General features: G+C 38.4%; 1 protein-coding gene across 1 annotated transcript in view; it reads left to right on the top strand.

The window, feature by feature from the left end:
- The window catches only part of FAM83B (family with sequence similarity 83 member B), a gene marked incomplete at both ends in the record, with an annotated part of 43996 nt that extends 33359 nt beyond the window's left edge, over positions 1-10637 (top strand). Inside the window, 2 exons of the mRNA XM_082277272.1 lie at positions 6086-6210; positions 8279-10637. Coding sequence (XP_082133398.1) covers positions 6086-6210; positions 8279-10637 — 2484 coding nt within the window. The remainder of the gene's footprint in view (positions 1-6085; positions 6211-8278) is intronic.
- Between the last annotated feature and the right edge of the window lie 13339 nt (positions 10638-23976).

The raw sequence follows: 23976 nt of genomic DNA, 5'->3' as shown, positions 1-23976 counted from the left end.
AACTTCATTTCTTCAGGTGATTTTTCAGAAACTGATAGGTAAATTTTTTGACATTTTTTCCTGCTACTGACAGATGCCTCAGCAAACTGTGAAACAGATTTGCACTGCAGAATGCAGCAGCAAGACAACAATCCCCAGAGTCACCAGAATGCTCAATGCATTTTGGATTAGAAATAAAAAACTGATGTTGTAGGCAATGTTATTTAATGCCCAAGAAGGCAACCAAGCTCCTGACAAAGATCTGACACAGATCTTTGTATTTTATTTGATATGAGGTGAGACATGGTAGAGGTTCTATGCTCTGGAGAAACTTCTTTTTTACTCCTCTGTTAATAATGAAGAATCATTTTGCTACAGGAGGATATTGAAAGCAATTTGGCAGGACCTGTTTATTACTTGATAATCCTCTCCGTATTTTTAATGAATTGCAGGAAAGAGAATATTAAACCACTAATGAATTGATTTTAGTTTCCTTCAGTGAAGTCTACTCCCAGATATGCATGTTTAAATGCATAGTAGGAGCTGCTCTTGAGACCTGCTGGCAGCCTTTTTTTTCTTACCAGTGTTAGCAAAATCATCTAAAGTTTTCCAGTACTTCCACATCTAAGGCAGATTTGGTTATTGAATAGCCATGCACAGCATGATGTTGTATCTGTGAGCAAACTTCTGTGATAAGGATCAGACTCCAGTCAAGTCTTGAGTGATTGTTGAATCACATTCAAAGTCAGAATAGAAGCAAACTTGAAAACTACTTAGCATTCCTACAGCACATATATAGTCAGTGACTACTTTTTAAATTGACAGTCTGTCACAATTGAAGTCATCCAGGGATCAATACTGGGCCCAGTGCTGTTTAATATCCTCATAAGTGATCTGGATGAGAGGATCAAGTGTACCCTGACAAAGTTTGCTGATGATAGCAGATGGAGTGAATAAGTGGACACTTTGGAGAGGAGAGCCACCCTGCAGGAGGACCTGGATTAGCTGTAAGAGTGCACTAACAAGACCCTTGTGAAGTTCAGCAAGAACAAGGGTAAAGTCTTGCACCTGGGAAAGCATAATCCAGGAATGCAGCATAGTCTGGGATGTAGCCAGCTGGGGAGCATCTCTGTGGAAAGGGATCTAAGGCTCTGTCAATATCAAGCTCATTGTGAGCAAGCAGTGTGCTGCTCCTGCGGGGAAAGCCAACAGGCTGCTGGGCTGCATCAGCAAGGGCATCACCAGCAGAGATAAGGAAGTCACTCTACTCAGCACTTGTCAGGCCACACTTGGAATAGTGTGTTCAGTTTTCATCCCCACTACTTAAAAGAGATGTGGACAGGCTGGAGATGGTCCAGAGAAGGACCACAAAGATGATCTGAGGACTGGAAAGCTGCCATATGAGGAGAGGCTGAGAGAATTGAGTTTTTCAGCTTTGAGAACAGAAAGGGAGACCTTGTCACTGTGTTCCAGTATGGAAAGGGAGGCTACAAAGAGGATGGCAACTCATTTTTTACAAGGAGTCCCACGGAAAGAACAAAGGGTCTTGAGAACAAGTTACTTCTGGAGAGGTTCCAAGAGGAAATTTTGTCACAGTGAACAATCAGCCATTGAAATAATTTCCCCAGGGTAGTGGTGAATTCCTCAACACTGGACACTTTTAAGACTCAAATGGACAGGTGCTGGGCTGTCTTGACCAGACTGTGCTTTTGCCAAGAAAGGTTGGATCAGATGATCCTCGAGGTCCAATCTGGTATTCTATGATTCTATGACCTATTTTATCTGACTAGAGAAGAGAGGCCCAGGATAATAAATAATATTAATAATGAGGAACAATATGAGAAATGTGACTATTTTTCCTTTAAAACTGTTAGGCTAACTGTTAGGTGGACATCCGTTTTCTTGTTTGTGCATATTCTTGACAGCAAGTATGGGACGATTAATGGAACACTGATAAAAGCCTATGAATAAAAAGTGCTGAAATGTAACGTTTGAGACCAGTATACTCACTGTACTTGCCTATCATATTGGAGAGATTTTACTAATGAAAATAAATGTGTAGTGGTGAATAATACTTCAGAATTTTAAATCATGGTTATGTGGCACTCTCTGGAATGCAAATATACAGAAAATGTACATAAAAAGAGGTTAGAGCTTGTTTCCTGTTCATTATTGGGTGTCATTTAACTGGATAGCACTGATGGTTGTCATTAAACTGCAGCCACTGGATGTTTTAAATGTTCCAGAGTGTCCTGTAAACTCCTCTTGGACAAGAGAGATCGTCTGTTTGACTTCAAAACCCTCCATTCATAAATGAATGATTGCTTTACCCACAGTGATGCAGACATGAGTGGCACACTGCTGTTAGGAGGAGAGTCCTATAGCCTGAGGATGAAACCCAGCAGGAGGGTGAAGCCCAGCATTTCATACCAGATGGGGCTTGTAATTCAGTATGTATATCTTTACTGCTTCTAACCCCAAGTGGAATGCATTGTTGCCATATATCCTCAAATACGGTTTGTATTTTGGGTGATTATTAAAAGTGTGCGTTCCTGGCACCTTAATTTGAGGCTTTGAAGCTGATGAAGAATGCTGGATGAACTGCACAGGAAAAGGAAGTGTTGTGTGAGAAAGGTGGGCATGATCTCTGGTACTTGTCATGGTCCCATCTGGTAATGGATGACCCATCAAGGGACGAAAAGAGTTCAGGATCAGGGAATAGGATGGAAAAGTTTCAGGAGGAAAAATACTGAAGAGAGGGAAAACAAAAAAGGAGAACAGAGTGACTCTAGTGACTACAATTTTTTTAAACACCCCCAGGAATTTAATGTAAATCATCTTCTTCCTTTTTTACATATGCCTATTTAAAGTTATATTTCACCTTATGTGTACCTAAGGCAAAGCTTTTTTTTTTTTGTGTATAGTATGGTAATTTGCAAGCCGTTAGACTTGGTGGTGCCTCCAGCATTGATTCCCAAGTGATATCCTGTCCATTGCCAATCAGACCTTATCTCAGTAAGATCTGATGTGTTCAACTGGCATGTCTTTAGGCCAACTGTTATGGTTACTTGAAAATGTGTAAGCTGCTCTCAAGTTACCTTTTTCAAATTATAATGACATAAATATGATTAAATATAATTAAATATAAGTCTGAGATACACATATAATTATGTGGTATATAGAACTGGGTAAAACAGTCATCAAAGTAAATGCAAATTTCATTATTAATTCACAAGATTTGTTTTAAAATAAGGAGATTCTATTATGATTATCTTTAGAATGGGTAAATTTTAGTATTTTCTTTTCTTCTTCTTCAGGAATTACTATTTCCATGGTGTTTATCTTTCAAATAAAAGCTTTTAATATAATTAGTTAAAACTTGAATAGCTGCTGGTGAAAAAATTATTTTCTTCAGTGGACTTGTTACAAAATCACTTTGGAAAAGCACAAAAATTGACTTTCATCAATAAGAAAACTTCTAATTGGAATGCAGAAAACTTAAAGACTGAACATTAGGTTAGCAAAAGTGATTAGCAGTTAGAGGTGCAAATTTATGTTAACCTGGCATTCAGTAATGCAAATTGGGTTGTTACTAATTCTTTTGTAGCTGCTCTGAAAATAGACCCAAGCATCCACCTGTGTTTTCACTTTTAAAATTTTTGCCTTTTAAAATTTTACAGGACTTCTAGATAATAGTTCTTTTATTTATCTAATTAAGAGATAAACTTTATGTTTTATGTTTTTAGCACATTTGCTAGGCAGATAGCTCACAAACAAAAGTAATTCTTAAATGCTGCCTTTGTACATTTTAAATAAGTTGAATTTGTGTTTGAACACAGCTTGACAAAAATGGTAAGTAAAAACTCACCTAACAGTGAATGAAATTTAAAGAACTTGAATAGCTTGAGTCAAACCATAATTTGCCAACTCTGCAACTTTTAAGTGTAACTCATTTGATAAAAGTTTCAAGATACCAACATTTAAATATGCACTGATTTAGAAAGCATGTGTTATTTGGAAATGTGCTTTCATTTCATGGATATTTTCTCCTAAGTTTTTGAATTTTCTGTTTGGAAAGATAAAGTTCATTGGATTGTAGTAGATCTTACCCTTAAAACTACTACTATATCCTTAAAGCTCTATCTATTAGAACTTTGTATGTTTTAGGTAAATGTAGACGTGCTCCCATAGATAATGAATGCTTATGTCACTGTATTGCAAACTCAGTCATACTTTATAGACTGGAATTTTAAATGAATTTGTAAGTTTAAACATCTCTACAGCTTCCTGAGGATGGAAGTGAAGAAGGAGATGCTGGTCTCTTCCCCCTGTTATCCAGTGACACGGTGCATGGGAGTGGTTGAAAGCCCCACCACAGGAGGTTTTGACTGGACATCAGGAAGCGTTTCTTTACTGAGGCAGTTGTTAAACAATGGAACAGGCTTCCTAGGGAAGTGGTTGATGCCCCAAGCCTGCCAGTGCTTGAGCGGTATTTGGACAATACTCTTAATAATTTGCTTTAACTTTTGGTCAGTCCTGAATTTGTCAGGTAGTTGGACTAGATGATCACTGTACATCCTTTCCATCTGAAGCAGTCCTATCCTATCCTATCCTACCCTATCCTATCCTATCCTATCCTATCCTGTCCTGTCCTGCCCTGTCCTGTCCTGTCGTATCCTATCCTGTCCTATCCTATCGCATCCTATCGCATCCTTTCCTATTTATTTGATCCTCCTGATTCTGCTGGATTTTCCATGTGCACAGTCTTTTCCATTTGCTTCATGGACAGCCCTTCAACCTGTAGCTGACCTTTACAGAGCAAGTCTGCTGTGATCTGCAACCTGGCCGTGTACCAGCCCTGCGAAGCAAGACATTCTTGTCTCTTCACAGCTCTTACATTCCACCATTTCCATATGTACAGAGTATGTAATAATCATAGAGATTCTTGTTGTTTACTACCAATGCTAAATTATGGATTTCACTCCCACTGGAAAGCCTAGGGTTGGTAGAAAAACTATTCCAAGGCTAGAAACCACAGTAAATATTTTGATTATTCACAGTTATATTCCAAGCTACTTTTATGTCTTGTGAAGCATTTTGTGTCTCACAGTTAAATGAGGTAGATGCTTGTAGGTTGGTTTACTTTGAGTATAAATTTTAGTTTTTCTATAAGTAAGCACCTTTTGTGTAACAATTTCTGTTAAATGTGGGTTTTTTTCTATATCCCCATAAGAACTTTCTGAAAATTGTTACTAGTACAGTCCATAAGGTGTTGTAACAACTTCTTTCAATTTATTTATTTCTATGAGCATAAAAAAACAAGGGACAGTGGGGAGAGAAAAAATACAAGATGCTGACTTAGCTGAATCCGTTTCATCAGTAGTCTGGGATAAAAATTGACCACATTTTTGAGATCCAACATGGAAAGTTTCCCAAGTGCCATTTACTGAGTTTGCATGAATAAAACACAAAGCTTAATAGAATTCAGAATTAACTGCTGCACTGAGTTCGTGCTACCTATGCACGTGGTGTTAGCGTCTCTGAATTTAAAAATGTGATTGATCTCATGATGCAAAGCTGATAGAAAAATCTTACTGGTGGTAGAACTGCAAGGGATTCTGGTACCAAGTGGTATCATTCAGAGGATCATCTCAGAGTATGGTATATGTATTTGTAGACACAGGAGCCTTGTTCAATTAAAATAAAAGCGATCCTGGCTCTTTTAGTGTTCTCTGATTAGCTGAGATACTCGGAAATCTTACAAACATGCGCATCAGATAATGGAATGAATTTTTTTTTTTCAGTAAAAAACCTCTTTCCCTTGTTGAAGACATCTTGTGTCAGAACCTCATTTCTGAAGTGGTGGCTGTGGAAAAGTGGAGTTTCATTTTCTGTGGCCTAGGGAATCTCATCAGTCTTGAAGACAACAGTAACTGGCCATTTTGGGTCCCTAGGTGACAAGTTTGATAAGCATTTCATTCACTGCAGAATTTATTAATATGCAATAATGTAACTTTTCTTCTACTGTTCCTCTGAATTTTAGCCTCCTGGATGCTAAACATGGACTATAGTAGACCAAGTAAAGTATTTTGATTGTCTTTTTCAGAATATGAGGGTGCGGACAGTGAAAGGACAAGATTACTATTCTAAAACAGGAGCAAAATTCCATGGAAAAATGGAACAAAAATTTATTCTTGTTGACTGTAAGAAAGTCATATATGGTTCTTACAGGTAAGATCAATCACTGAAGTGTCTGTAGCAAACCTGTCATCTCAGGTATTGGCTATAGCAAATTTGGGGGTTTTCTATTTGTGAAAATTCTTCTAGGGAAGCACATGGGTAAATTTGATTATGTTTTCTGTAATTTAACAGGTTTTTAATAGATACTTATTGCTAACTAGCCTAAGAGATTCTCTGTTCATTTTTCACAAATAAGAAATAAAGGATATAGGTTTTGCTACAGCTGGAGAGTCGCTAAAAAGAAAAAAATCCTGATTTGTCTTATATTGTCTGAATTATGCTTGTTTAATATTCACTCCAGAAAAGGCTGTCAAAATTATTTCATAAACTGTCTTGGATAGTTCCTCCATCTAATAAATCTTATAAAGGTAACGTTAGAGACCGATTCTGTGTCTCTCTAGTATATGATGTCAAATTCAAAATTGCCCAAGTTAAGTCTCTCTCTATGTATGGCTAAGTTTCTTTATTCTGCTTTCCTTTATATTTCTAGTATATGTGTGCAAGACATAGGCTGGAAGAACTTACAGCCTTGCAGAGCTGGAAAAAACCTAAGTTAAAGCAGAGACCGTCTTAACTCACACATTATTAAATGTTTTTCTTATTTTCATGCTACACTTTTCCCATTTGTCCTACTGAGTTAGTTTCTGCCAGCATAGTGCCTGGGTGCCAGATCCACAGCTACTGCCTTTCTAGATTACCACCACCGTAAGCTTTTGAAAATCTGACCTTTTATTTCCTCCGAGACTCAGCCAGCCCTAAATTCAGACTGACACATATAAATGGTAGTGAGGTAAGTGACAAGTTCATAAATGAATCAGGTTAAGCAACTGCAGGGACGGCCTGCATGCTTTGACATCTGCACCCAGTGTTATGATCTGTGAGAATGTGATAGGTTTTCTCATTCCATTTTGAAAAACAACACTGCTTGAACACCTTGCACCACAGGGGCTGGAATCATCAATTTCTGTAGAAATCAGGCTTTCTTTGTGGAAGAATCTAGTGATTTGTAACAGGAAAAACAAGTCTTTCTGAACTCTGTCACTGAACTCAATTTAAAGTTCAGGGTTTTTTTCAAATATTATGTGTTATTCTTAATTGTGAGAATTAATAGGAAAAAAAACATTCGCAGCACTATTTGATTTAATCTTGATACACTATAACTTCCTGAAAAATACAATGACAGCAAAAAAAACCCCTTAATCAGCAAGCTGGTTTTGTGAACAAAACAAACCTATTTTCTAACATCTAGAAGAAAAATGCAAATGAATAGATTCATTGATTTTTTCCTTTTTTATGAAAATAGGATTTCAAAACAGATTTTTTCTTTGTTGTAATCTACAAATTGTATGCTTTACACACCATGATACTAGTCTTGTTTCAGCATCCTTAATGTACATATTAATTTATCTCATTTTGTAGCTGTAAAATAATTGCATCTACTTAGCTTTGACCTTGTGTTCAGTCTTTTACGGCAGGAAAGAGAAGCATTTTCTTCATCAAAGCATTATCATTGCAATTAAAAGGAATTTTCATATCCAATCCAGTTTGCATACTAGAAAATGTAAACTTTTTAAGAATTCTGAGCTGATCTTTCTGAAAGTGTTTAGAATGAAGTGCATTCAAAATTGCTGAAGCAGTCCTGCATGTTATCACAACATAATCACACAGTAACATTCTCTGACTGAAGAGTAAATACAGTGGGTATAGTTAGTCCTGCCGTAGTCTTTGTAGAAGTGATTCTGTTCCATTAGGTATTTGTACTTTACTGTTCTACATTTGTGAATACTTTTTTAGAATACTTTTTTAAGGGCAGTTATAAGACTAGTTATAGACTCATTCCCGCTCCCACTGAAATCAGTGGAAAATCTCCAGCTGAGTTTAACTGGTATTAGATTAGACCTTCTGAGTCCAAATTACATGAATCATGCCCACAACTTATTTATTTAGAAGGTATTTTTACAAACCCAAGGTTTGTGTGAAAGCTTTCTTATCAAGAAGGACTAGTGTGATACTTTAGCTCAAAAGAACTGTATCTAATGGTCATTTGTTTTTCTTTCAGCTTCATGTGGTCATTTGAAAAAACCAACCTCAGTATGGTTCAAGTTATCACAGGACAGCTTGTTGAATCCTTTGATGAAGAGTTCAGGACACTGTATGCCCGTTCTTCTGTTCCTAGCTCATTTGCCCCAGAATTACTGCGAGTAAACAGTCGCAAGACACTCTGGGATAATGATACATACCAACACTCAGTGTCTTCCTTGGCTTCAGTTTCTAGCCAAAGAAACCTTTTTGGTAGGCAAGACAAGGTTCTCAAAATAGATCCTGTTTGGAAAACTCGTGGAAGATACGCAGTAAATGAAATAGATAAATATGGCTTGAGAAATCAAGCCTATAATAAGCAACCATTTAATCCAGGTTTTAATGTTCAAAATCCAATCCAGCAGTATCAACCTAGTGAAAAAAATGAGCACTGGAAGAGACATAGTTACGCTGGGGAGAAGCCAGAAAGGACACCTTACCTATTGCTCAACAGAGCTATTAACAGAACCAACAATTTACCAAATACTTGGAAGATGCCATCTGATAGCCTTAGTATTGTGTCATCATTACGAGGAGGATATGAAAATAACTACAATATGCCCCAGCAAAGTTTTGCTGATCAGTTCTCACGACCAAAGGTAAATCTTGCAGAGAGAAATTCAATTGTGCGGAGGTCTTTTAATGGGACAGATAATCATATCCGCCATCTGCAGCAGAGGATGCCAACCCTTGAGCACACAACAAAATCATTCCTACGTAACTGGCGAATAAAGTCATATTTGAATGATCAGTCAGATTATCCAGTAGAGTCAAATGGGTCAGCCTTGGGTGACAGGTACGATAGCTACGACACAGCTGAAAATATTAAAGCTCATGCACTGTACTCTCATTCTCGCTTGCGATCATCGTTGGTGTTTCAGCCAACTTTACCTGAACAGCAGGAAGTAAGCAGCTGTGCAAGTTCTTCAAATTCAACTATAATTGGGTCAGAAGGAAGTGCAACACCTAAAGGGACATCTAACCATGCCCCGAGTGTGGAAAATGGAGTGGATAATATTTTAGAGGATCTTAGCACAAACTTTCCTCTTAAATCAGATGCACCAAAACCCCACGGAATTCAGATTGCAGACAACACAAAACCTAGTGTAAATTCAAATGCAGCTGGTGACTCATCACTGTATCTGTACACAACACTCTGCACAGACAAACATGCAGAAAATTTGAAGAACCTTCAAAATGAAAATATGCTCAAAAGGAGAAGTTTTCCCATGTTTAATTCCAAGTCCATATTGGATCCTGGTACCAACAAACATGCATCCAATTATGTTTACAGCACATTGACTAGGCATAGACTTAAGCAGCCAGTTAGTCCAAAACTTCCAGGAGATATGCTGAAGAGTGCTAAAAGTTTGCATAGTGTGACCAACCACTTGCCACAGGAGGAAAAGGACGTGAAAGGAGAGCTAAAGATTAGCCCGACTGCTAGCAAGGCAATCTCCATGGCGGCTCTCACTGAAGCCAGCAGGGAGGAGTCTAGTAAGGATTGCACATCGAAGAAAGAAAGTAAGAATTCCCCAAGTTTTCTGAAGAAAGGATCCCAGAAACTGCGGTCACTTCTTAATCTCACGCCAGACAAGAAGGAAAACTTGTCAAAAAACAAAGGCCCTGCCTTTTACAGAATGTGTAGCAGTTCTGACACTTTGGTTTCTGAAGATGAGAATCAAAAACCAAAGATTTCTGAAAATAAGGCAGATTCTTCCCCAAGGAGAAAAAGAAATTCATCATCAAATTCTCAAGGTAGTTTGAACAGAAGTAAAGAAGATGTCACCGGGAGTCCAACAAAATCTCCGAAGTCTCCAAAATCACCAAAATCTCCAAAACCTCCATCTGAGGAGAGCAATAAAAAGTGTCCTCTCTTGTGCCCCCTTGAAAGTAAGTTCATAGAAACTGCAGGAGATGCATCTACCCCAAGATTTAATACAGAACAGATTCAGTATCAAGATGCAAAGGAAATATCCACAAACACTACTTCTGAAAGTGCTCCTGTTTCTGCTCTTCAAAGAGCAAGTTCAATGACATCACAGCTGGCAGGCTCAAAACACCAAGAGGAGCTGAGATCTCGTTTGAGTGAGAGGCGTGTTTATAGTCGCTTTGAGCCATTCTGTAAGATGGAAAATGCCAGCCCACCTGCAGGAAATGCAGCCAACAGCAGTTCACATCTAGCAGATATCAAAAGCAAGACCTTAGGGAATAATTACGGCAGGAGTAATCACATGGTCACCTACAACTCAACTGCTTACCACCCATTGCAGCCTAATGAAAATAAGTTGAGAGGATTTATGCAAAAGTTTGGGAACTTCCTACACAAAAACAAGTAAAAATTTTGTTGATTATATTGAAATACAGCAAGACTGGCAAAGCTGGCCATGATCTTAACTGGACAAAGACTTGTGGCTAACTTCTGGAGAGCTTACTTGGATTTCTTCTTCGGTCTAGGACATTGGAATGGATGTACATATTTTTAAAAATAATTATTCTAGAATTGTTATTCTTAAATTTTTCCAGAAATTCTGTGTCCAGAAGATGTCTCAAGGCAGTTGTTTATAGTGTTGATATTGTAAGATTTATTTTATACATTTTCCTTGTGAAGAAAATACATTCTAGCATATTGTAAGATTAATAAGCATGGGGTAAAAAAGATGGGGGATGTTTTTAAACTGCAGATAATACTGTTTCCAAAGATTTGCCCTTCAAAAATAGGATAGCACTAGGAATAGTGAATTGTATTTTTCAGCATTTATTTACACTTTCAAATGATAAATACAAGTGTTAATGCATTGCATGTTTCTTATCTTTAATTGAAAACCTCTTTTGGGTTTCATCTTGTTAATAGTTTACCTCATAGCAGCTATTGAACTGTTTGGGCAGCAGATGGATCTATCTTACTTTATTGAATTTTCCGTGTAATATGATATTTTTCTGAAGTATTTGGCATACAGATTTGAAAGTGACCTTAATCTGAGTTTTCACAGACTTGTTTACGTGGTTAAACTGGTGTGAATGTAGAATGAACATTAAAAAAATGATTTATAAAAAAAAGTGCCTTGAACATAACCTACAATTAGTTTAAATTTCATTGGATTAATTACATTTGTACAGCGTGCCAGTATTCTGTAATGTCGTCTTTAAAAAAGCTTTTTTATTACATTTTTCTATTTGGTGTTTAAAAAAAAAATTCTATGGACTTCGGCTTCTCAGGTAAGTTTTTGAGTTTCACATGCAGCAGTCTGTTTTAAATGTTGCTGGATCTGTTTGCAACTCTGGCTTTAAAGGCCTTATGTCAGGATGACTTTTACAAGCCCATAAGGAATTAGGCAGCTAAAAGTAAGATTTGTAAAAATCACCACATCAAACAAGGCACCTTTCCTAAGCCAAAGAGAGTATCAGTGTAGGGTGATAGTAGAAAATGTTAAAATTTAGTGATGGGATTGAGACACCTAACTGCATTCTAAGGGACACGTTTGGTTTATCTGATCCTCTGTGTCATAAAAAATTTCTCAGAATAGGTGACTGCATGTTAGTGCTTAGAAAAACAGATGTGGTGATGTGTTTGGGCAGCAGCATGGCATCTACGTCACATCTGCAGTGTATGGAACATCCAACTGGCTTACCCCATCCTCGGTATGAATTTTGTGTCATAGAAGGACTCCATAACCATTTAGCTGCAAGATTCTCTGTGACAGTTTTGTTCCAAATTCAGAATTTTTTGAAATTTCACTGCTGAAAGCTTAGAATTCTTATACAAATCTTCATGTTTCAGGAGAATATTTTAGGAGACAAGTTCAGTCTTAGATCTGAAAGGTCCCACAGTGTTTTATGGAGGAGTCCACCATGAAGGCTTGGCATTCTTTAGAAAGAAATACCAAAAAGGCATTTCATGCACCAGTTGGATGAAGTTCATTTGTCTTATCCACCTGTGGCCCTGGGAATGGATTTTACATGGAAATCTACTTCTCGCTGAGAATCTGCTCTGGTTCCCATGAAGTCACCGTGGTTATTGTCGGTGATTTCAACTAAGCAGCTTTTTATTCTTTCTCAGGCAACTTTATTAGGGTTCATGCATCATAGCAGTAACTGTTTTTCATTGTGGGGGTGCTTATTATTTATGAGAGTGACAAAGACTTGCATGTCAATCCTCTGCTGAAAGTTTAGGTCTCTCTGTTACCTGTGATCACAAAAGATGTTACAAATTTCTTGGTGAACACTGGTAACTGTTCAATTCTTGATGAAATGCCATAGTTAGTATTTTTCCCAAATGAACATTTATACTTAAATATTCTGTTCCAACAGAGGTAGCATGTTCAGACCCAAGACAAGGAGTGTCTTAGTACTTGAGGCATGTTTTCAGCATAGGCACAACGTACCTCCACAGCTACGCAGCCAACAGCAATGCCATACTGTACTTTTTAAAACACTTAATAATTTTTAGTCAGTCAGACATTTGTCCAGGATAGTATCTGAATTGAAGTGCAAGTGGTGCTAAAAATGATAGGGGTAGTTTTAGGAAGATCTTTAGTTTTCCTTCCTATTCTGACATACACTTGTAGGCAAACCTGTATTTGGGAAGGAAATGAGAGGGAGAACAAGGGTCTTGGGACGAGTTTTGAAGTGATGGTGCTTTCCATATTGTCATAAACTTTGGGAAATCTATACTGATGCAATTTGGAAATATTTTACTGTATTTTTCAAAGTAGATTGCTAATTGAAGTGTCCTGATAAGGCAGATATTTTAATTTACCAAGTCATCTGTGTTTGTAGATATGTACTGCTGGTTTTTATCTGCACAGAAGATTTAGAGCCTTCAGTGAAGAGCCTGCTTGTAGACTTGATAGTGCAAAAAAAAATCTTGGTAGAACTAGCTTTTTTCCATTTTCAGATCTCTTCTCAGAGTTCCCACATAGGAATGGTCTGCATTAAGGCTTTATCTGAGGTTAATTGACATGAATTCCACAGACCTCAGGGGAAGTAGGATCAGACACTTAATGTACGGACATCACTATTTTAGAAATGTTACAAGACCCAGTGCTGCTTGGGGAGGATAAGGCTCTGCTTGACACCACGGGAAGAGCAGCCTGATGCCCTGCCTGCAGCTACAGCTTTGAAGGTTGGGAAGCCCATTGGGGAGCTCCACAGGTGCTGCAAGGACCAAGTGTTCATTTGTTCCCTCCAGAACCTGTGTTTGTGGGAAAATGCTCACCAGTACTGTCTGATTTGCCTCACGTCTCCATGGGAACCCAGTTGTCCGTCAAATAAAAAGGAAAATTTAGGGGTCAAAAAACACCTTGTACCTGCAAAGAAAAGGAATGTGCAGATTTCTGGAGGGAAAAGTTGGAGTTTGCTTTTTTGAACTTCTTTTTCCCAAAGCTTGTCTTGATGTTTCTGCCTTTCCAAGGAGATGCATTTCATTCAGTGTGTCCTAAATGTGCTTTGCATGTTTAAATTTTCCACCCTGCACACACCCAATGCACTCCCAGTTTTGTAAGGCTGTGAAGTAATAGCTGTTGCCATGCATGACGGCCACTTGGCCACATGGCTTGGGAGTTGTGAAATCCAGAAGAAATGTCGAGTCATTCCCACATTAAATAAAACTCCATTAGCACTGTCACACATCTCTGAGGGCAGCTCTGTGAAAGCTGGTCAGAGTTAGGCAGTGCTGAGAGTGGCCCTCAGGAGCACTGTCAGGAGCAGAGGGAAGTGCAGCTGGGAGATGCAGCCTCTTCATACAGTGCTCATTCAGTTTGTGTCATAAATAAACCACCCCTGTATACAGTAATAATACACAGTGAATAACTTGCTTCATTTCTTCAGCCTCCTAATAAACAGCTTTTACTGCTTCTCAGATTGCAAAATTGTTGGTTGTTCTCTTATTAATGACCTTGCACTGCACTCTTTATTCATGCTAACAAACACGAACTAGATGTGAAGAAAGGTTATAAATCAAGCAGAAGTAAGTTGCCAGCTGTCTAATAAATGAGGGGAGTAGTACTTGTGACAAACCTTGAGAGAAACAAAAAGCTTATCAGGCACTGCATGTTTGCGCATAGGTGAAAAATTGCTATTCAAAGACAACAACTGTTTGATCATTTTTCAGCTTTCTGAAATGTATTAAAAAATGTGGCTTATAAGACATTATAAAAAAATAACACCAAAACCTGTTGCAGGGCAGTATAAAAATAGAATTTAGATTGACTCTACTAAGCTGTATGATAAATACGTATCTTTTTTCATTTGTAACATTATGTAGGGTAAGTTTTACAGCCAACAAGTAGCTTTGCGACTGTAATGCAGAGGGATCTGTAAGGTTACTATGGTACTCATTGTAATTTATTCCCCGTATCAATGTTGTATTGCACAGTACAGTACTTAGGGGTTTTTTAGTTTGTTTTCATTGAAGTCAGGATAGTTAGAGCAATATAGAGCTGCAGTAATTCATGGGTAATTGAAGCATGTTCCTCCAATTTTGTCTTCACTTGCGTAAGTACATATTCCATTGGAACCCCAGTGACTAGAGGAGACCGCAATGATCAAAGACTGTCATGCCATTTCATTCCTATCTCAGAGAGGTGCTTACAGAGACGTCTGGGTACCTTTATATAGGGTCTGAAATCTTTCATAATTTTCAACTCTAAGAGTTACAGTTAGGTCTACAGTTTTCACATTTTGATATGATGCCGAAGATGTTGCATGTTCTGAGAATGCTTTTCTGTACTTGGAAACAGGATGGAAGAAAACATTTGCTCTTGGAGAGCTCAGAACAGGGCTCCTTTGCTGTTAAGCAAACCTAGTAGTTCTGATTTTTGCTTTTGTGATGTTGACTAATTTAAGTCATAAAACTTGTGCTCCAGACACTTCACCAGCTCCATTGCCCTTCTCTGGACACTCTCCAGCACCTCAATGACTTTCTTGTAGTGAGAGGCCCAGAACTGACCACAAGTGTTCAAAGTGTGGCCTCACCTCGCCAAGCACAGGAGCACAATCGCTGCCCTGGTCCTGTTGGCCGCGCTATTGCTGATCCAGCCTGTCCAGATCCCTCTGCAGAACCTTCTTACCCTCCAGCAGATCAACACTCCCAGCCAACTTGGCATCATCTGCAAATTGTCTGAGGGTCCATGTGATCCTGTCATGCAGATCGTCAATAAAGATATTAAGCAGGACTTGCCCCTACACTGAGCCCCGAGGAACACCATTGTGCAGACTGCCAGTGGGAATTAATTCCATTCGTCACCAGACCATCCAGCCAGTTTTTTACCACAGGAACAGTGCACCCATCCAAGCCATGAGCACCCAATTTCCCCAGGGGAGTGTTGTGGGAAATGGTGTCGCTGGTACCAAGGTCAGAGTGGAGAGTCCTGTAGTTTCCTGCATCCTCCTCTGGTCCTTGTAGGTTGGCTTCACATTTGCTGACTTCCAGTCACCTGGGATCTTCCCAGTTAACCAGACTGCTGGTAAATGAAAGGGGCTTGGTGAGCACTTCTGCCAGCTCCCTCTGTACCCCTGGGTAGATTCAATCCAGCCCCATAGACGTGTGTGTATCAGGTATCTCACCATCTCCTCTTGGATTATGGGGGTTTCATTCTGCTCCTCATTGCTGTCTTCCAACTCAGGGGGCTGGTACCCAGAGAGCAACTGGACTTACTAGTAAAAACTGAGGCAAAGAAGGCATTAGGTACCTCAGTGTTTTCTTCATTCTTTGTGACTATGTTTCCCCCCCACACCCAAGAAAGGATAAAAATTCTTTTCAACATTCCTGTTGCTGAGGTGTTTATAGAAAGCTTTTTTATTGTCTTTTATGGCAGTGGCCAGGTTAAGTTCCAGATGGGCTTTCTACTTTTCTCCCTGCAAAACTTCACAATATCCTTGTAGTTGTCCTGAGTTGCCTGTCCCTTCTTCCAAAAGACATATTTCTTTTTTTTTATTATTTTTTTTTGTCATATATATCTCTGTGGATTTTTTCAAAATCTCTCTGTGTGTTTCTGGAGGAGAATCTGGTTTGCTAAAAATTACTTGACATCCCTTCACAAGAAGCTTCTGTGAAGGCTATGCATCTTTTACCATATATGTTAAAGTATCTAAAAATTCAATGGTTAAGTGCAAAAGATAGTTGCAGGGAAAACTAATAATTTCTGGTGCAGGGGCCATGATACATGCTTGTTTTGACAGTGTTGCTTCCATGTGTAAGTACAGCTGAGAGAAAAATTACTTCTTTTCTCTCCAGAACATAGTTGAAGTAGAAATATTTGAAAGACTGAGCACCAGTGAGAATATTTTATTCTGTTTGAGAAATGAATGCAACTAGTTAATTAGCATTCAAACACTGGACTCCTACATGTCTGTTCTACATCTGTTCTTTCCTCATTTAGCAATCACCGTACTCAAAATTCAGACTGGTTGTCTAAAGCTTCCCAAGCTCTTGAATATTAGTCTGAAGAACTGTTCCAATGAGGCATTAAAAACATGCTTAGATTTTTAAACTAGGCTATCCCAGGATAAAGCATACCAGGCATATGTGTTTTGTTAGATTTTGGTGTGAAACTCAGAGCAATCCCAGCTGATGTAGTGTGGGTAACTGTTGACTGTGTAGTTTCATTTTTTTGTTTGGGTCGTGTAATATTGACCCATGGCAACACCACTTTTAGGCGTCATGTCTGATACGTTTCTTTCAAATGTCACATGTGCTGGTATGAAAATACTATTCTGATTTCAGAGTTTAGATTAATCTAAAGCAGAGTGTGTGGATCTGTGATGATCCATAGGATTTCGAAAGAGGATATGGATGTGAATTCGAATTACTAAAAAAACAGACAAAACTAAAAAGTATATGCAGATATTTTCACATACAGCAAAAGAATCAAGTAAAATCAGAAGATGAAATCACAAGTAAATATTCATAATGTTTTACCAGTTGAACATTTTACCAGTGGAAAATGAAAGCTGGTGCACCAACATGGCAGGAAACATAATTATCAGATGCTCTCTGATTAAAAAAAGCTGAGAGACACTAATCTAGATAATGCAAAAGAAGCATGAGGGATGCTACAAATACACAAGACCCAGAATGGATTTTCCTGAGTAATTTTTGGGGGGTGGGGAGCATGGGAAAGGAATTCCATCAAATTGGTTTCGATACTGACAGACGTAAAGGACTGTGCTGGTTTCGTTTAAAACTACTTGATATGTAAACTTTTTTTTTTCCTAAGATGGAATTCCTGTATTACATAGCAGCTATGTTATGGATATACTGTGTATGTAAAAATACAGCCCAAAAATTGCCTTGACATAATTTATTACTTTTATTTTTTACCAAATAAAATGTTTCTTTTAAAGCTCAGCTCATTTCTGTGTTCAATTCTTCATTGACTCATATGTTACTAACATTTCTCATTCAAAATATAGAACATCTTTTTAAAAATGCTGACATCAGAAATGTTGAGTGAAATGTTACAAATTGAGGTCTCAAAGCTGGTTTGTGGTAGCATCCTCTCTGCAGAAGTGTTGTGCCTTCTATGGGACCTAGAGCTCACACAAACCACAGAGAAAGGACCAAAGCCAGCATCACTAAAATAAAATATCTGGAATAAAATATTGCTGTAATATAATGAAAGTAAGTGGAATCAAAAATGTAGGAGGGTAAGGTCCCCAGTGTTAGTGTCCATGTTTTCTTTCAGAGCCTTCTATCACTTCCTTGCTCTAATACTTTGGGTTTGTTTGCCTTCCTGTTAATTCTGCCTTGCCAGTAGTGTCAGGTTCAATAGTGTTTTTTGTTTCCTCCTAGCTCTGCCTTAATTTCCTCTTCCCTATTTAAATGAAACATTCTTCAGAAATCTGTTTGCCTATCTATTGCATTGTACTTGCTACTGAAAAAATAATTTGCATCACACGGCTCGTGAGAATTAACTTCTGACAACTGCATGCATGAGTTGTACAATGGGATAGCTCATGAGAAATTGATTTTGAATCCTGAATATTTGCTCAGTGCAGTAGAAAACATAGTAGCCTTTCCGAACAGCTTATGATCTATATTTAGACTTAATGGAGGAAGGAGATGAAGAGAAAGAGAAGTTTGCACTTTTTCAGTTATAAAAGGTTATAGAACATTGAGGTGATTACTCATTTACCACATATGAAGAGTTTGTGGGGCTGTGGTGTCTGCACGCACCCATGCACATACCTGTGTGCATAATACTGAGGCTCCTACTTGTACAGGAACTTCCACTTACATTGTAATTTAAGTAAAACTCATCGTGGTTCATTGAGCTCAAGTCTTTTCTCAGTTGCCACACACAAAAGTCATTATAATAATTACTACCTCGTCTCCTTTCCTCACTTAGGACAAATATAAACTTACCCTGCTAGCAAGTCTGCATGCAGCATTTCAGCATTGCTAGGTAAATATATAAAAAACAAAACAAAACCTTTTTCATTTTTGGGGCATATCAATTGGGTTGAGAAGGGAGGTATGCTTATATCCTAAGGAGGACAAGACTGATGAATGTATGAATAGGGGATTTCTGGCAGGAAAGTACTTGCATGCCAGTCATTACTGAAAGTTAAAATGTGACACTTTTCGACAAAACTTATTTGAAAATGAGAATATTTAGAGTTATGGCAGAATTACTTGATTATCCAAGAATTCCTTGTAGCTGAGTAAGAGCTGCCATCCCATTTTGGCAGATGGGAAGCCCAAGGCTTCACTGCTCTTGCATGCCAGAGCAGCTGTGGGTGCAGACATGGGTGTCTCCTCGTTTTACTTCCATTCAGTTCCACTGCCTTGAATTTACCAATAATATGGTGACTTGGAGAGTCCATTTCCAGGTGTGCAAGTTGGGTCTTGTTTAGCACAAGCACATTCCAAACTAAAATGTTGCTAAAGTCTGTATCCATATGTTGGACTCAATTATTTCAGAGGTTTTTTCAACCTAACTGATTCTGTGATTCTATTAAGTGCCTGTAAAATGGCAGATCTTTTTGTATATACTAAATGGCCTTTCCCCATGTATCTCAAAAATTACAAACTTTCACGCTGTATTTGTGACACACAGGTATTTTTATCTTGAAGTAGTGACTAGTAGTACTTGGAGCACTCTATTGTGATAAATGCCAGTAAGTAGACAACCCTTAAACAACAAAAACGATTAACCATTACTCTGTGTGTGCAGTGGCCCATTTCAAATCAGTTAGCCATGGTCTTCACAATTGTTCTACTTAACTTGCTTATCAAAACAAAATTATCTCGGTGCTTTCTAAGGTAGGACAGGCAGTTGGCTCTTAAGTCTGTTCAAGTCTATGTATGCCTACAGCAAAGTGATGCAGAGGACTCAGCCTGTGAGTGGGTGTCAATGGGGCAGATGGGCCTTGGAGTCAGGATGTTCTTAGAACCCCCTCATGATTGTTTCCCTAATCAAGAACATTACAGCAATCAATACAGGCCGTAGGGAAGCAGATGGTTGCCATATGCTTATTCTCACACTTGTAACAGCCAGAAAAGTGCTGTAAAGATGTCATGCACACCTCAAGATTCATATCCTCTGCTCCTCCTCCTCTGATCAGAGCAGAGGTTTGGGGGAAAAAACACAACAACTGGAGGAAAAGAGATCTGGGAAGATCAGAAGCCTGTTTGGCAGCAGATTTTTTTTCTTACGCCATATAAAAAGCCTTTAGGAGGACAGCATCTGTCACTGGTTACTTGACACTTAAAGAAGTAACCTGCTGGGTTTTAGTTACTTCATTGACACCCATCTCAGGCGTATACAGTCCCTGCACTTCAAATTCTTAGTGGTGGGAGGAATATTCTGGAGAAATGTCATTGTATACAGCCTCTTTTCAGCCAGGTTACTTACAGTGGTGTCTCTCTCTGCCATTGTCCAAGGGATCACGCCATTGTGCAAGAGATTGTGCCATCGTCCTTGGTGCTTCAAATGATTGGGCAGAGACAGGATCACAAATCATGGATCTAGAGTAGTATCCTTCTCACTTGCTGGGAAGATGTCAGCTGTGAAAGGGAAGCTTGTTTTGCTGTTTAGGTTTCAAGAACAGATGTTCTGCAATCTAGATTTTTTTTTTTTAACTGAATTTCCTTTTTTTTCATGCACAATGTGCAGACTTCAAGCAATAAAACTTCGCAAACAATAAAGTGTTGAACTTTAGGAGATTATAAGCAGAATTAAGGTTTTGCCTGAAGCATTTTTGTACATTTTTCTCCCCACCACACCACAAATGTGGCCAGAGAGAAAAAAACCCATGAAAATAAGAGTAAACCAGAAGGCACCTTTATATCTCATACTTGCTCATACTTTTTCCTAACAGGACTTCTGTGCTATCTATTGAATTTATGCCTCTGCTGCAAACCTGTGGGCTCATGTTGCTCCTCTTACACTGCTCCTCAAACCCACTTTTCACAGACTTGTTTAGTACTGCTTTTATCATATTCTTTCACCCTTCTGAGAAAAGCATTTTCTACATGGGAATATATTTTTTCTGAGGAGTATTACTTGTTACAGAGCTATTATTTTGAGGGTTTTCTATATATCCATGCATACATCCTCACATGAGCTTGTTTTCCATCTCAATCAGTTCTATAGACAAGTTTATTCAACAATGGTCTGTAATTCAAAAGAGATTACTTTCTCAGTAGATAAAAATTTACAGTCTATAATCTTTAGGTTAATAGGGAATATTTTATTCAGTCAACAAGCCAGTAATTTGTTTGGATTATTTTTCAGATCACTTATTTATAACAATGTTAATCTCATGACCTTGAGAGATTAATAATAAATGAAGTTTATAGCTGACAGTTTAAATTCAAACGTTTACTTCACCTGCATTTCCTTGAGCAAGAAGTATTGTATGGTTTTTTTTTTTGTAAATAAAATCCTAATTTTTTTACTTTTAGTTTTTAATTTCCTAAAATCAAAAGTATTTTATTAATTAATAGATCTTCTTCCTTTGAATTTTAAATAACTCACTCCAATACCATGACTGTCTTGGGTTCCAAAATTATAGAAACACAAGAGACATGACTTTGCAAATTTTATGTACCTGAAGTTTCAAGGGGAATATCATTAAGCATATTTTAGCATGCTCCTTCACAAATAATGGAATGCTTTCTCCTCTTATTGAGAAACAAGAGCCATTATGCCCTTGAATTCTTTAGCAATACTTTTAATGTGAGAGGAAATGTGGGTCAATGCATTTCTATCATAATGCTTGTGTGCATGTCTGTAAATCTCTTAATTAAATGCAAAAAAGAATCATAGGGCAGAAAGAGATGTTAGTCCCTCCATTTGCTTGAGGCAGCCAAAATGTGCATTGGCATATTTTAATTCCCTGCCAGCAGCAAGCCAAATTAGCAGTGCTTCAAAGTGACAAACAAAACAAGGTCACAACTAAAAATCTCATAAAGCCCAGGCTACCATTTCACACAGAGCACTTTGCTTACCTGTGCCTCTAGTCTTTAAGCATGAATCTCAGAAAATTACAAAAGCTAGACCTCTCTGTTATTTTCATGAGCAGAGAGCAGAGTTTGCCCACACTGAGCAGCAGAGATGGGGCAGAGCCCATCCCAGCAGGGTGCTCAGCACACAGTGCGATGGAGTACCTCACCTGGCATTTTTAGTGTTTCCCAGTAACTGCATGGACTCCTGTCAAAATGCTCTGTATGTATCCCCTACCCTCCCTATAATTGGTATTAATGTTTAATTGGAGTGTGAAGCTCAAACCTGGAGATAGGAGACCCGTATCCTGTTCTGACTCACGCACTGTCAAGTTAAACATTTAGAAAATTCAGTCCCAAAATCTTTTCTCTTGGTACTGATGAATGACCACACCAGGCTTCAGCAAGATTGCTGTTACTGGCAGGGAGGCTGTTCAGGAAACTGAAACAATCTTCCTGAATATCACAAAAAGGGAAAAGCCAAAAAAGTCTCTCTCATCAATATTTTTTATGTTCCTTTTCGTGTGGAAGCAGACTGTTGTGGCAGGGAGAAGTGCTGAGGAGGCCAGAGCAGGAACCAGTGATGTGATTTGTTACTACTCAGTTGGAAAGCACACAAAGTGACACAAAACCATAAGAAGCAGGAATCTGACCTCATCAGTACACTGAGTTAATACCTATTCCTGTAAGCACTTCTGAGAAATCTCAAGCAGATCTGTTCTGTGGTGTTCCTTGTCTGATGAAAATTTCACAGATTAAAAACACACAATCACAATAAAGGACCTGGTCTTCAGTTTTTCCCTCATTTCCTGAAAGAAATTTCTTCTCTCCTTACACTGCTACCCATGCATTTATGGGTCCAGCACAGCATCAGCATCAATGCATCGGGTACTCCAGAGAAATATGCAAGCTACAGTCAATTTTGCAGGTATAATGAGACTGCTAAAGTATCTGAAGTGCCACAGTTCGCAGCCTGCTCAGATATCTCTGCTCTTTAGCATTGGCAAAAGTATAGACACAGTTATTGAAGAGATGACAAAACTGGCATTTAAACCACCCCCACTTTCTGCGGTTCAGTGTCAATGTCCCAGTGTGACAGTAGTCTTTGTATGATAAGCGATTATATCTCATGATATTTTATACATATCATATTTATATCATTAAATGAATAATCAGTCAATACTTAATACTGATTTGTTTGATCTAACAAGGTAGTAAAATGGCCCAGAATAAAGTGCATATTATTAAACAGGCCTGATTTTGCAGATGGTTCCTTACTGACCTTCAAGTAAGAATGGAGTGTTCTTTGAGGTTTACTTTAGCTAGTAATCAATTACAGGAAATGATACTTAGGAAACACGCCGTTAATTTGCTTTCAGTATGGTGGTGATGCAGATGTAAAAGGATCAGCACCAGAAAAATGGGTACGGAAAACCACAACCGGATGACACAGTTTTTCATGCATCTTTTTGGTTTTGTTTTTAGTTTGGATTTTCTTTTTGTGTACACGATGCATATTCCCTGTATAGATGAAGAACTGAAAACCAATCATAAAGTAGAAGTAGTGTGAATGAATGCATTCTGCTTGCTGTAAAACACAGTCAATAATATATTCATTATTTCCAGCTAATACTAGAGCCCACAGCTGCTACATCTAAGTAACACTGAGGCAATTTCCATGCTGATTTACACCTGAGAGAGGGCAGTTCCAAGTCCTGATTTTCAGGATGGGCAATATTTTTAAATTAAGTACTGGACTAGCACGTGGGAGATAAGGATTCAGCAGCTCTTACACAGGTTTCCTACGTAGCCAAGTAGGATTTGATTTCAAAACACATTATGCAACCCCATTTTTCTGTCTTTTGTTTGTCCTCTAAAATAAAGAAGCAGAGACAGACACAAAGACCAGAAGGCAGGATTCCTTCTTTCATTGACCTAATTTCTCAATCAACAGATACCTCTTTTCTTGTCCTTACCTGTTTTACTACGGGATTGCTCATCATCAGTGGTGCTCCTACAGGGGTAATCCAGGGGGAGCTACTAGTTCTCCCTCGGCTCCATGCAGACTTTATGTATCAACCAGGGACACACAAAGACCAGGCATAGATGGATGAATCAGGTACCTTGAATGCAAAACAAGGAGAAAAGCTTAACTGAGAAACTTTAAATGCAGAGATGTGAGAAAGGTGAGATGACTGTCTCTCTGCCAGCAAGATCTGGGCCCATTA

Source organism: Coloeus monedula (genome assembly GCF_965178545.1).
Source record: "Coloeus monedula genome assembly, chromosome: 2".
NCBI lineage: Eukaryota > Metazoa > Chordata > Aves > Passeriformes > Corvidae > Coloeus > Coloeus monedula.
The sequence above is the reverse complement of the archived record's forward strand: the minus strand, read 5'-3'. Positions and strand labels throughout refer to the sequence as shown.